This window comes from Dama dama, chromosome 9 (genome assembly GCF_033118175.1).
Source record: "Dama dama isolate Ldn47 chromosome 9, ASM3311817v1, whole genome shotgun sequence".
NCBI classification, from domain to species: domain Eukaryota; kingdom Metazoa; phylum Chordata; class Mammalia; order Artiodactyla; family Cervidae; genus Dama; species Dama dama.
Window position 1 is genome coordinate 72,667,307 of NC_083689.1, and position 14,686 is coordinate 72,681,992.

A 14,686-nucleotide genomic window follows, 5' to 3' on the forward strand; every position below is an offset into this window, starting at 1 on the left:
AAACACCTGATCAGAATATTAATGTCAATGTAGTAATATACAATCATAATGTAGCACTACATATGCAAAACGTAATAGCGATAATTTCAGCATACAGTGAGAACTAAAGCAATGTCTAAGATAAGTGCTCTAACCAGGCTTTGCTAATGAGCCAGATACCCCTACCATTCTTAGCCACTGTACCCCTAGCCACTGAATTATATACAGTTATATTATGAACTGGGCTTCCCAGGTGGTGCTAATGGTTCCTGCCAATGCAGAAGACGTAAGAGACACAGGTTCCATCCCTGGGTCAGGAAGATCACCTGGAGGAGGAAGTGACAGTCCACTCCAAAGACCCTGGCCAGCTATAGCCCAGAGGATCACAAACAGTCGGACAGAACTGAAGTGACTTAGCATGCATATTATGAACTATCTCCTGATTATACAATATAGAACCATTATGTGAAAGTCTATAATTTTTGGGTAGGAAATGTCTCTTCAAGAAGTCCATAAGAACCAGAGACATAAATACAAATACTTTTTTTGAAATTCAATTTCCTTATGGAATATATATACAAAGTCCTAAGACCTTTTTTATCCTAATGACTTGAATTCTAAAGGATCTGGCAAATAAATGAGAAATGAGCAAAGGACAGGTACAGTTTTCAAATCCACAAATCAGCAAATATTTCAAAGTTTGATAATCAAAGTACTGACAAGCTATGTAAAAAAAAAAATGAGCAGACTAATGCTGAGATGTAAATAGGTAAAACATTTCTGGAGAAGAATTTGCTAATAAATTTAAAATGTACATACCCTTCAATTCAATAATCTTACTGGTAATTTACCCTATGGATGTAGTACAAAAATTAAGATATATAAATAAAGATTTTTAGGATATACAGATATGAAAAAGTGAATAATGGAACATGTTATGTGTTATGGGGATATGATCAGTAAAATCCAGACTGAAAACTTAAGTAGGATAATCTGATGTCTTCAACAAATAAAATTAAAGGGAAAAAATATAGAGACAACAGGGACCTAAATATTGAAAGAAACTTGAGAGGCACACCCAACCTTTGCAATACGGGCCTTATTTGGATCCTGAGTTGAGCAAACAAAATGTTTTTTAAAATTCAGGCAGATAATTCAAGGAAATACGAACACCAACTGGGTATCTGATGTCAAGGAATTCTTCTGTTAGAAATGAATGTTCGATTGTAGTTACGTTTTTTTCCTGAAAGATTCAGAGGTAAAATAATACTGTATCTGGAATTTGCTCCAAACAAATGCAGTTAGGTTACGGGAAAAAACAGGTGGAATGGATGGGATACAGAGCACATGACCCTGGCCACATCACTGGAGACGGGTGCTAGGTACATACATGGGGGTTCACTTTACTATTTTCTCAACTTTTTTGGTTTAAAATTTTCCTATGTAAGGGTCTTAAAAAAAGAGACATGAACAAAGATACTGACAGTAGCATTATTTAAATAGCAAAAAAAAAGAGAGATACATTATTTTTGTAATAATATGCATTCATCAAAAAGAATGAGATGTATCTGAATGTGCTGACATAAAAACAAAATATAGAAAACCTATCTAACCCATACTGAGTGACAAAATAAGGTATAGAACAATGTGTATAGTATGTGGAAAAGAAAAAATATATATATATACTTTTCCCTTTTAAAAAATTTTAAAATAACCACTTATAGCTGTTATCTTTGTGGAGAGGAAATGAGAAGTAGGAGGAGAAAGTTGTCACTTTCCCTTTAGTGCTCTTTGAATGGTATGAATTTTGTGAACTTAAACAAGAATTATTTTTCTTTCTTGTTCCCAGCCCCTCTTTCCATTATAAAGGTATTAGCTGGGACTGGCAGGAAAATTATGGAGCATAGGTTTTTTTCTTTTCTGTCATCAAAAAACTAATATACAACAAAATAAAAATATCCTCTCAATTTACAAGGTACTCAGCATCCACTATTTCTGAAATACACCATAAAGATTTAAATACTTCAAGAGGTTATGTAAACTTAAATAAATAAAATCGGGAAACCTCTATATTAATTAAGATAACAGGAATCGTGACAAGTTCTAAAGATAGTTTCCTATTACCTGATCTCAGTGATTTAGTAACAAATGGAATAACTATTCTGCATCCTCATTAATGTGCCTTTTGAAACTTCAATTGGTATAAAAATTATGTTCAAACATAAAAAAAAAAATCTTTAAGGGAATATCCAATATAGAAATCTGATTTTAGCAGAGTGACACAAATTCAGAATGGGAAAAAGCTATCAAAAATCTCTTAAATAAATCTAAGATAGGAAAGTATCTAATATACATGTTATGTATATACAATAAAAATACAATTTTTATACACAGAAATTTAGGGTTTTTTTTTTAATAGCATGTTAGCCCAAATATAGCAACCATTTCCCCCCAAAAAAGTCCTCAAAATTCCATTTCCTCTAAAATTTATCAACAAAGAAATTCATCATTATTTCTTTAAGTTAGGTAAGATTTAAATTTCTAGAGCTGTTCGGAGCAAAGAACTTACCGATTCATGGCAGGATCATTCATGAAAGCTCGGTAACCCTGCAAGTAAAACTTGCAGAGTGTCAGAACACCCAAGGCAACAAAAGAAACCGTGAAGACCAAACCCAAAAGTGAGTAAGGAGTGCTGCAGCATTCAGCAATACTAGAAAAAAAAAGGCGGGGGGGAATATTGACAGATAAAAATTGTTTACCTAAAGTTAAAACATCTTAGGCCTTTAAATAACCACAAAGTTTGATCTGACCCTCAATGAAAACACCCAAAACTGAGATGAGATCACCTAACCACTCTGTTAAAATAATTTAAATCCATTCTCATTATTATCCTAACCTCATTTTCTCTTTGGCAAATATTTAGTATATAGCACCGAATCTGAAACAGTCTTTTATTTTTATTTATCTATCATCTCCTCCAAAGGTAGTAAAACTTGAAGGCCCTAAACCTTGTTCAAAGCTTAAGAAATATTTAATTAAATACTGATAATATTCAAAGGAAACTCTATGGTTGCCCATTTTTCCTTCTGAAAAGTTTTGGCTGTTCAAATTGATCAGGCTGTACTGCTAATGTGGTTACTCATCAAAACGCCTTCTTTGATCATCCTGTTACAGGGCCTGTCGACACCGCAGCTGCCAACACCTCTCACTCCAACAGTGGCTTCCATAGTACTGGTGCTTTACACTTGAACTTATGTTTAGGTAAAATGCATTCTTTTTCTGGGTTACTTCAAAAGTTATGTCCAAGAAGACAGCCTAAGACCATTTAAAAATAATTTTAATACCAATTTTTAATAAGGAGAACTGGACTTACACTAAACCTTGAAAATACTTTCATGTTTTATAGAAATACATTCAATACTTTCATTGAACACATTAGAAAATAATTTAACAAGTATTTTGCAAATATATGTAACAAATTAATGTACCATTAATTTGGATTTAGCATTTACAAAGCAACTAATAAAAAAGGTTCAAAGCACAGTATCTCAAGTTTTAAAATTTCAGTGAAGAATTTCATTTGCACTGATGAGGAATTCATTCAGGCAAATCAGTATCTGCCCTTCACTATGTAGCTCCTTGCCTCTGCTACATTTACACAACTGCTTTTAAAGTTACTTTTTATGTGAAAACATCTAATTTCATGTAGATCAGTGTGCATTATGATGCAGAAAAAAAATTTTTTTTGTTTTTCCATTAGGAGCTGATATGACAGTTCACAGCTAAAGAATAAACAATTTTATGGCATTCTTATAAATCTAATTTCTGCAATGTTTGATATTTTTCTCAGAAAAATCATTATGTAACATGTTTCAACAAATTGCCCAGTAATTTAAAAATATGAGGATCATGACTAAAAATAACACTAAAAATTTTACTTCATTCCCATTGGAAAAGTCTGAAAATTTTACTGAATGTTCATACAGTTTATTTTTTCTTGTGTCCATCTATATTTAAAGAAATCTTTTACACCCAAACAGTACAATTTAATTACATTTTCAAGAGGAGCACATTCTTTCAGTCTTACTTTAAAAAAGAGTGTGGTGCCATTTTTCAAAACAGTATACTAAAGAACACAAAAGGTTTCAACCTAGTTTTGGGGAAGTGAAAGAGGTCGGGAAATTTATAAAATTTTTCTTCCCTTCTCTTGTCAATGAGACATTTTATTGATTTTAGTTTCTATTTCCTGACTGCAAAAAAATCCCTTCTTTTTGCTTTTCAGTTTGTTTGCTATGTTTTGTTGGTTTGTTTTAGTCAGGGTATTGTGTTGAGATCCTTTTTGTAAGTTAACTTGTTCTTTGACAAGGCAACACACACACACAAACTGGCACATAAGACCATCGAGAAGTACAAAGAACAAGGCTTACAGGGATACACGTTAAAGAACCACACAGGAACTTCTCTATTACAAATTAAAACATTCTTATACTGAGAAGCAGAAATCTATCCTATGTATGGAAAAGGAATAGAGAAGAAAATTATTTGGCAAGATGTCTAAGCCTCACCTAAAATCTCAGCATTATTCTCTTACTCCATAAGCTCGAACGCATTCACAGCTTTTCGATTTGTTAAGCCTCTTACACTATACTATGCTTCATTTGATCGTGCTTCACAATGGATAATAATCTGGTTTAAAACAAGACCAATCCCAGCCCACATTTAGGTTATCCTAACCACAGAACTATGTATCTCTCTTTCCCTTTAAATTCACTTACTTTCTGGATCATTTTAAAACTCTGCATAAAATTTCCATAATACTTAAAAACAAGTAACAGTGCAACTTAATAACATGCTGGCCATTAAAACATATTTGATATCAATTTATACCATGTTATAGAAGCTACTTTCTAATTAAAAGTCTCAGCACAAAATCTGACTCAGTACCAGTAAGTTATTTTATTTGTCAAAATAGGTATCACCCCATGTCATCTACATTGTCATTTAACTTTGTAATGTTTTCAATCTTAACAAGTAACCTGCTCCTTAAAGAGAATAAATATGTCCTAAGCTTCTCCTCCCCGATACCACTTAGTGCACAGTACGCCATCATTTTGGATGGCTGGGAAACAGTGGCTCTATTAACTAAAATTCAAAACTTGTATTCGCCTGTATTTACTTCCCAGGAGGAGTTTCTTTCTTGCCTTTTAAAGTGTTTCCTTGTAAAGAGTCAGGGAACGAAGATGTAGACCCATCTGCCAGATTCTGAGGGCTTAAGGTGGAAAATTCAGTAAAGGACAAACGTCTAGATAAGCTCACAGACAGGTGGAAAACGGACTCTAAAGACTGAAGATTTTTAAAAAATAATTTACCTTAAAAACCAAGTGTTAAAAAAAAAACAAAAACAAGTGTTAGAATTCCTTTCAATTAAACAGCAAAGTACTATGATATACTCATTTTATCATTATTTGACTCTATCTCAATAATGAAGGAAAACATCAAAAATAACGGGGCAGGGAATTCCTTGGCGGTCCAGTAGTTAGAATTCTGTGCTTTCCCTGCCCAGGGTGCAGGTTCACTTCCTGGTTGGGGAACCAAGATCCCACAAGCTGAGCAGTATGGCTCAAAAAAAAAAAAAAAAGGTGTAGTGAAAGTGTATACGCAGTCATAGGATTTGGACTCAGATGGGGTTTGAACGTCAAAACCCCTTCTTCTGGCACTGTCACCTGGGGCAAGTTATTCTTGGTACAGTTTCCTCAGCTCTAAAATGGTAATGAGAATAAAAGCACCTTTCTTGGAGGGCTGCTATAAAAGCAAGTGTGAGTAACTGTTTAATAGTGTGGCTGGCACATACTGTTGTTGTTCAGTCACTAAGGCATGTCTGATTCTTTGCGACCCCATGGACTGCAGCACACCTGGCTTCCCTGTCCATCAACAGCTCCCAGAGCTTGCTCAAATTCATGTCCATCGAGTTGGGGATGCCATCCAACCATCTCATCCTGTCGTCCCCTTCTGCTCCTGCCTTCAATCTTTCTCAGCGTCAGGGTCTTTTCCAATGAGTCAGCTCTTTGCATCAGGTGACCAAAGCATTCGGGTTCAGCTTCAGCATCAGTCCTTCCAATGAATATTCAGGACTGACTGGTTTGATCTCCTCGCTGTCCAAGGGACTGTCAAAGAGTCTTCTCCAGCACCCTAATTCAAAAGCATCAATTCTTCGGTGCTCAGCCTTCTTTATGGTCCAACTCTCACATCCATACATGACTACTGGAAAAACCATAGCTTTGACCATATGGACCTTTGTCAGCAAAGCAATGTTTCTGCTTTTTAAAACACTGTGTAGGTTTGTCATAGCTATTCTTCTAAGGAGCAAGGATCTTTTAATATCATGGATCTGCATTGATTCTGGAGCCCAAGAAAATGAAATCTGACACTGTTTCCACTTTTTCCCCATCTATTTGCAATGAAGTGATGAGACCCCAATGCCATGATCTTTGTTTTTTGAATGTTGAGTTCTAAGTCAGCTCTTTCATTCTCTTCTTTCACCTTCACCAAGAGGTTCTTTAGTTCCTCTTTACTTTCCACCATTAAAGTGGTATTATTTCTGCATGTCTGAGGTTGTTGATATTCCTCCCACCAATCTTGATTCCAGACTTTGAGTCATCCAGCCCAGCATTTCATATGATGTACTCTGCATATAAGTTAAATAAGCAGGGTGAACCAATATACAGCCTTGACATACTCCTTTCCCAATTTGGAACCAGTCCGTTGTTCCATGTCCAGTTCTAACTGTAGCTTCTTGTCCTCCATACAGGTTTTTCAGGAGGCAGGTAATGTGGTCTGGTGTGTCCATTTACATATTAAATACTCAATAAAAGTAATAGCTATTTTTAGAACGTATTTTTTTTCCAATAGTTTAACATGAAATCGAAAAAACATTTTTACAATTTGTGACATCCCTTTCCACAAATCATTTGCTGTACTATGGTCCACAGTGTGGCCAAATAAACCAACATTATTGTATTATCACTTCCTTGCACTGCGAGACCTAAGCATCTGCTGAGGGAAAATCCCATTTTAATTACACATGAAACACTATAAAAAGACTGACAAAAGTTAATTTGCAACACTTACTATTCCTGGATCAAAGTTTTCTCTTCCTAAAGCTATATATAGTGTCATACGCTCTAATTAATTACCTTGTCAGGAAAAGGAAAAGAAGCCTCTCTCGTGAGGCAGGCTGATCTCGAGTACTGAAGTAGGAGTAAATCTGAAGAGCAAATAAGACGAGCCAGAAAACCATGAACAATACAGGGACTACCAGCTGATTCCACAGGGACATTCCCAAGGCTAGAAGGCCATACACCTCCACTACCTGAGTAAGAAAATAAGACAGGAAAACATCTTTTATCACTTCAATAAACACATTTAAACACAAAAGTGTTTAACCTGCAGTACTTAAAAACTGAATTGCTTTTCTTTTCTTACATATTCAGATAAATTCCTCCAAAGTTAGCTCTATGCATACAATCAGAAAATAGCAAGTCTTTTTTAATCTACTAATTTTACATTATTATTAGCAGTTGACACACACTCATCAAATGGCAACAGCAAACTGCCCTAACAGTTCAGGAATAATGTCAAAATAGAGTCACATTTGGAGGAAAACTACATCACAGGCAGTTTGAAGAAGTTTGGCAAACTTACGTCGAATCAAAATTAGCAGAACTAGTGTGAACAATGGGCTTCCCAGGTGGCACAGTGCTCAAGAATCTGCCTGCCAGTACAGGAGACAGCAGAGACTTGGGTTCCATCCCTGGGTCAAGGAGATCCCCTGGAATAGGAAATGGCAACCCAGTCCAGTATTCCTGCTTGGAAGATTCCATGAACAGAGGAGCCTGGCGGGCTACATACAGTTCATGGGGCGCAAAGAACTAGATGCGATTAAGCGATGGAACATAGAACACAGCATAGTGTGAACAATGCAATACTGCTTGAGGGGCTAGGAAGAAGGGAAATAGACAAGAATCTTCCAGAGTTTATTCAGGAATGCCATGGATGAGAAGTAGTTTGATGGAAGATAGAATAATCACTGGAGAAGTTAACTCTCTTTTGCAGCAAAGACAGTTTAGAAAGTATTTTCCCCCAGATAAATTAATTCCCCTTGCTCCTACTGTATATTTATCAAAGAACATTTCTCAAATGATTTGGTTTGCCAAGTGCATTAACACCAGGAAAAAAGGTATACCTAAAAAAAGTTTACTAAGTTACTGTAAGTTAATAAATTAGCTGTCTAGTTTATAAAACAATCTCATATGAGATTGATAAGAAGGAATTCTCATAACCTGATTCAGCCTAAGAGTACAGATGGTTACCAAGTTTCTGGAGTTACCAAGACGGGGACCAGATCCTGGTAACACAACAGAGTTCTGCCAGGTAGATTACAAACTCCAACCTAAGCAGCCAACAGTCTTGCTAGAAGGCTCAATGTGATTCCAGAATGTTTCAATAACCAAAAAGACCTTAAATGAAAATATACTGACTTGCAGATTATTCTAAACTTTTTCATCTGTAAATCAAATGCTTTTTCTAAAACTGAATCAAGAGTAACCCCTATTTTTCCTCACTTGGAAGATAATGAAAGTAAACAAAGTGTCTAGCTTGCTGCAAAATTATTTATTTGCAGCAAACTGATTACTGAGAGGCACAGTACTTTTTCTCCTTTCCATTCAAGGAAAAGACCACTAAATTATCTGACAGTTTCTATTTCTTGCCTATCCAATTCTTTCTAGGTCATGAATTTCATAACCTGTATTTTATTTCCAACTATGACGCTTAGTGATACATGAACGTTATGACAAACAAGAAGGTAAACATGACACTGTAAAACAGAGGCTTTGTCCTTAGGGTAATTAAATAAACAATGAGTATCCAAGCAATATTTACTGAATATCTACTGCTCCTTACAAACTAGGGTAGCACCACAAGATTGAATTCAAATAAAAAATACATATATGTGTCATCTTCACTCTGAATACAACAAACCCCATGAAGAACCTCTTTAATGAGACTGTGAAAAAAAAATGATTTTTATCTTCTTTGGAAGATCTACTTTCAGGAAAAGTTGCTCAAGCTGATCGTTATGGAAGATGAAGAAATCAGGAGAATCAGGCTAAGGTCAAGAGCTCACAGAATTTTCCTGGGAAATCTGCCTTTGGGGCCACAACAATAAGGACAGGACTCACTTAGCAGTATCAGTATGGTTAGTCTGAAAGCTTCCTGTATCTTAAGGTCATGTACATAGTAAAGAGGCAGAAGAGAATACCCATTTTAATACTCTCTTCATACCAATGTCAATTTTAAGAGCTATTCTATATACTGAAACTTACTGATTAAATTAAATACAACTATTTCTTTCCTGAATACCAACTGCTTGTGACTGGAAATAATCCGTCTGAGAGCAAAGACTGAAAAAAGTAGGAGAGACAGAAGCACATTATGTTGGCAAAATCAGTCCAAGCACCACATCTAAATGAAATCTGTCATATCACGGCCCAGAATTACTTAATGTCTTGGTTTAAATAAATAAACGTAAGGAAAATACATTAGTCACAGCAGGACTATATCAGGAAAAAAACCAGGAACTGACCTCTACATATTCAATTCTCTATCACTCTTGTCTTTGTTACAGCAGTTACCACCAAACGTCATCTGCCTGGCACTGAACTCATTCAAATCTAATGGCTACCCTACATGCTAGCTACAAGAGTTATTTTAGTTCTATCTTTCAGATAAGTGAACGTAAGTGATTAACCCTAGGTTACACAGCTAGTAAACAGCAGCAGCAGAGTGAAAACTCACCCTGACTGCATCCAGATGAACTTACTTCACTTTACTGCTTCTCAACAGAACTTAGGAATGTCAGATGCTCCTAATTATGTTGAAAATAGTTACTATTTTCCAAGTGTCAAACATAATGTTACCACAACCATGACTGTGAAATAAAAGTGAACTAAATCTTTAATGTACTTAATATTTATGTAGAATTTTATCTACAGTCTTACCTGAACCAACTCTCTGTATGCAGACTTGGCAAGATTATAAGGTACTAGAAGGTTAGACCCAAGAAAATAGAGAACTTCCAGACCAGTAAAAATCATAGCAAATTTGTTGATGATAACAATTGTCTCCAGAGGAACAAGGCAGAGGCGTGCTAGCAGAGGAAGCATGTGAGCTGAAAAGAGCCAAATCTGCTTCGTTTTCATGACACAGGAGCATAACGTACACACCACCAGCTGACCTAAAATGAGGGGGGTAGAAGGCATTTTAGATTTGGTATCCACAAAATAAAAACACTGTCGATAATAATGATGACACAGCTTTTGAAGGAGTCTAATTAGGATCTCTTAGATAATATTTTAAATCAAATTTTAACTTCACTTGACCATAATTAAATGTTCACATATCCTATGAATTTTGAGCACCAATTCCCCAGGGCTGATCTGAGAAAAGCAGCACAAATATCCACTGGTCTGTATCCCACTCCAGATGGCATATATAATATGGAAATGTTTTAAAATTTCTAATTCGATATTACAATAATTCAGTTACAACTAAATACATTTAGCTCCTTTTACAAAGGCCCTCAATATTTAACTGTTCTAGTCTAGAGGTGAAAGTATAAAACCCAAGAGATACAATAACTTGTCTAAAATCATGCTGTGACAAGACTTATTCTGAGGTTTTCAATCTTTAACTGCTTTTATAGGACCATGCAAGCCTTCCCGTATGGCTCAATAATGAAAAACTGAAACTCAAAAAGTTTAAACAACAAATTCTTACAGAGGATTGTGTATGATTATAGAAAGTTAGGAAGTACAGAGAAGTAAAAAGGAAAACAACAATCCATCTCCTACAATCCTGTCACCCAAGTTAGGACTGTTAAGGTCTTGGGTTTATTACACAGAACACTGCATGCAAAGCTGTAGTATTTTATCTGAAAGCTAGGCAGTGCTCCAAAAGAGCTCTCCATATTACTTATTACCTTTGCAGTTTATTCTATGCATGGTTATACACCAATGTCTTATGTAAAGAAGATTATAATGTACATATAATCAGCTTTTTTCATTTAAAACATATTATGCATATACCTAACTAATAAATATACTAATAAATACATGTATGTGTGTGTATACATAAATATATATGGGCTTTTTTTTTTAGTTAAAAAAACTGAACACATATGACAACATTAGCACTTGACTACCTTCAAATATTTTACAATTATAAAATGCTTTGTTATGAATAAGCTTGTACATTTATGACATCCTTGTACAAACTACTTGGAGGACATTTCCTAATGTTTTCTAGCCTAAATTCCTATAAGCGGGATTACTGAGTCAGAGGAAACATTTGTTTAAAGCTTTTGAAACATATGTCAACTGCTCTACAGAAACAAAACACCCAGTGTACAGGGCGCCCCTTTTTCCACGTATCTGCCAACAGTGAAAATAATTTAAGAAAAGGAAGGGCAGAAATATTTCCTAATATTTTTTTAAATTTGTCTTTTGTCCATCACCAGTAGCACTGAACATTACCAGTAAGTATATAAAAGCAATTGCAATTTTTGACAAAATGTTTGTTCACATTCTTTGCTTATTCTACTCAGATACATAGACTTCTATTGTTTAAACAAAATATTAACCTCCTTTATCATATAATTGTATTTTCCCTGTCTGTCATTGGAATATATTAGTAACTTTCTTCTCTTATAATATAGAAGTTTTTATTATAAAGAGTCAAATCTATCCACCTTTTTAACGGTTTCTACTTTCGGTGCCATGGTTAATTACATGGCTCCCCCTACTCAAGGTTATACAAGTAACCACCTATTTTTTCTTTTTTTAATTAAAAAATTAACATATTTGGCAATTGTTTTACAAGAAGATAAAAAGCAAAGCTCTAAGTTTGCTTTTTCAGATGTGTAGTTAGCTGTCTCAAAACTAGCTACTGGAATCAACCAATTCTTTTCTCATTAATTTGAAATGCCATTTTGGTATACTGCAAAATCATTAGTGTATTTGTGTCTGTGTTGGAACTTGCTATTTTTTTTTTTTTCAGTGATCTTCTCTGATGACAGTACACACTATTCCATCTCATTGACTGGACAAGTCTCCTCTCATTACTCCTCTCAGAATTTCTCAGAAACTCTTGAACACGTTTTCTTCCAAACTAAGAATTAGTCAAATTCTCTTCCTTCTTGCCAATGAAAAGCAAAACAAAATATATGTTTTTTACCATCTTATTCATGCTTTTGTGGAGGGCGGGGCACACTGCAGAGCATGAGGTACTTCCCTGAGCAGGGATTGAACCCACACCCCCTGCACTGGAAGCGCAGAATCTTAACCACTGGACCACCAGTGAAGTCCTTACTAATCCTTTATTCCATTTTTAAATTTTTTGCTGGAATATGTTGATTTCAAATCAACATTTTTATATTTTGTGTTCTATTCATATTATTGTTAGAAGAATACAAAAGTGGCAACCATTTTTATACAAAGCTGAAAATTTCTTAACAATCTACTATACTGTATGTAACATACGTGGTATTTTCTCCCACAAAGTATTAATTTTAGTCTTTAAAGAACTGATACTCAAATCACAAGAAAAACATTCATAAATGTATGAAAAAAGAAAAAACCCATAACAATGAAAAAAACTGAGGAGAGAGGCCACTTAATAAGTCAACACAATTTTAAGGGATAGAAAACAACGATTAGGCCACTAGTCCTTCCCCACCCCAGGAAGACTGAAGTTTGCTCTTTGAAAAGGCTGAACAGTTCCTGCACACTGCCCCCGGGGCCGAGCTGAGGTGCAGTGCCCAAGTGAAGACAGATTAGAAGTCTGCGCCCACAGAGATGACAGCTCTCAGGTCTCCCAACACTGCTGCCACACTTGCTGCCATTCAGCTCTTGTCCCTGGCACCAGTCCCCCCTACAGGAGATAGATTCTTCTTCAGGAAACTGACCCAAGTCCAGGGAAAAGACTACAAATATGCACACTTACATATAGGTCCCCCCAATAAGGGTCAGTCCCACCTGAACACCAACTGTGAAAAACACCAGTTGGTATGCCTTAAAGAGATTACAACTGGCTAATAATTCACTTTAAAACAAATGACAACAGGAGGATATTTCGTAATAATCAGGTGATTCTAATTCAGGCTTAAGAACTACTGCTGTCCCATATAAGGCAAGACCAAAACAAAGACAAAAAGAATCTCAGAGAAAATGGAAAGAATGCAAGGAGCAAAAGAAAGCTTCAAAGTAAATAATCTAAGAAATTAAAAAGACTGTCCCAATAGAAAGAAAACAAACTACAGAATATTAAAAAAATATATGACAAAAAAAAGTCGGGAAACCTCAGAAAGTAAAACAAAAAACAAAGAGAGAGAGAAAAAGGAAAATAGAACAGAAAGAAAGTTAGGGGTTCAATGTGGAAGAAAGCTTATCCAATTAAAAGGATTTCCAGAAAGGCACAAAAGAGAAAACAGCAGGGAAGAAATTATGGTGAGTTGAAAGGAGAGAAGCGCTGGGGAACGATGCCTGACAGGAGAGGGGTAGTACAGGAAAGAGTAGATTTTCATCATAATATTGTGGTATCATCCCCAATAATTTTTTAAAATTGTGTTTATTTCTTGACTTTTAAAAGTAAGTATATGTCTTTGATTAAAAAATTAGCTGAAACTCTGAAAAAATACTTAAGACAAAGTGCTTTAATACCAGGAATACTTATGAATTTTCATTTTGGCATGTCTTACTTTCACTGTACTCATAGCTATGATATTTAAAGTTCCTTGTTCTGCATGATGCACACTTCCTCTAAGCTCTGAAAGTTCCCACAAGTCTAGGCCAGCACATTCAGTTCTCAGCTCTGAAGTTAGAGGCTTCATTTATCCTCTTTGACAGAAGAGTATGACTCATATGCTATGATTCTCTTGAAGGGAAGACCACTTCTCTTACTAAGGTGAAAGAAGAAAGGAGTCATACTGTTAGTGGAAATCTTTCCGATAGCTCCGGAAGAATAGGAAGTTGTTCAACTTGATATGCCTATTCCAGCTGACAATTCTGAAGAAAACAAAATCACAATGTACTCTGGATTTTAGGATTCCTTAAGAACTATCTCCAAGAAGTCCATAACCCTAGAAGAATGGCATATTCATATTACTTAGTTTTTCATTAAAAGTTTATTAATGAAATGGAAGAAAAGGAGTAGAAAGCTACTTTAAAATCAAAGTCTAAAGAAAAAAATGCTACTTAATAATTTATGGATTTCCAGTTAATTGAATTTTGGCTGGGTGAACACACTATCATAAGCACCGATGGGAAAAATTTAGGGAAATATACAGATTTACACTAAATCATATCCATCACAGAACCAAAGAAAACACTTTGCGAGTTTTCGAATCAGGCAAATATTTTCATACTTGGATGAAAATAGTACCACTATTGAATATGTGGTAATATTTGGATGTTACCACTATTGAATACAGCCATGGGATATGGTCATAAAGCAACATTATTTTTGTGTTCTACTCTCCTAAAAAGCCACTCATTGAAGCTGAGTGTTCTCTTGCCCCTATAAGGCAAGTTTCATAACTTTTCTAAACTAGTACGGTTTGCACAATCTGATCTAATCTAATCTAAGTCGACTC

General features: G+C 35.2%; 1 protein-coding gene across 4 annotated transcripts in view; it reads right to left on the bottom strand.

Annotated features, from left to right (window-relative positions):
- Window positions 1-14,686, bottom strand: part of RNF145 (ring finger protein 145) — a 59,983-nt gene that overhangs the window by 13,006 nt on the left and 32,291 nt on the right. For all 4 annotated transcript variants that reach the window (XM_061151855.1, XM_061151853.1, XM_061151856.1 and 1 more), the window contains 3 exons: window positions 10,038-10,273; window positions 7,173-7,348; window positions 2,549-2,689 (listed from right to left, as the gene is read on the bottom strand). In XM_061151855.1, the coding sequence (XP_061007838.1) occupies window positions 2,549-2,689; window positions 7,173-7,348; window positions 10,038-10,273 (553 nt within the window). The remainder of the gene's footprint in view (window positions 1-2,548; window positions 2,690-7,172; window positions 7,349-10,037; window positions 10,274-14,686) is intronic.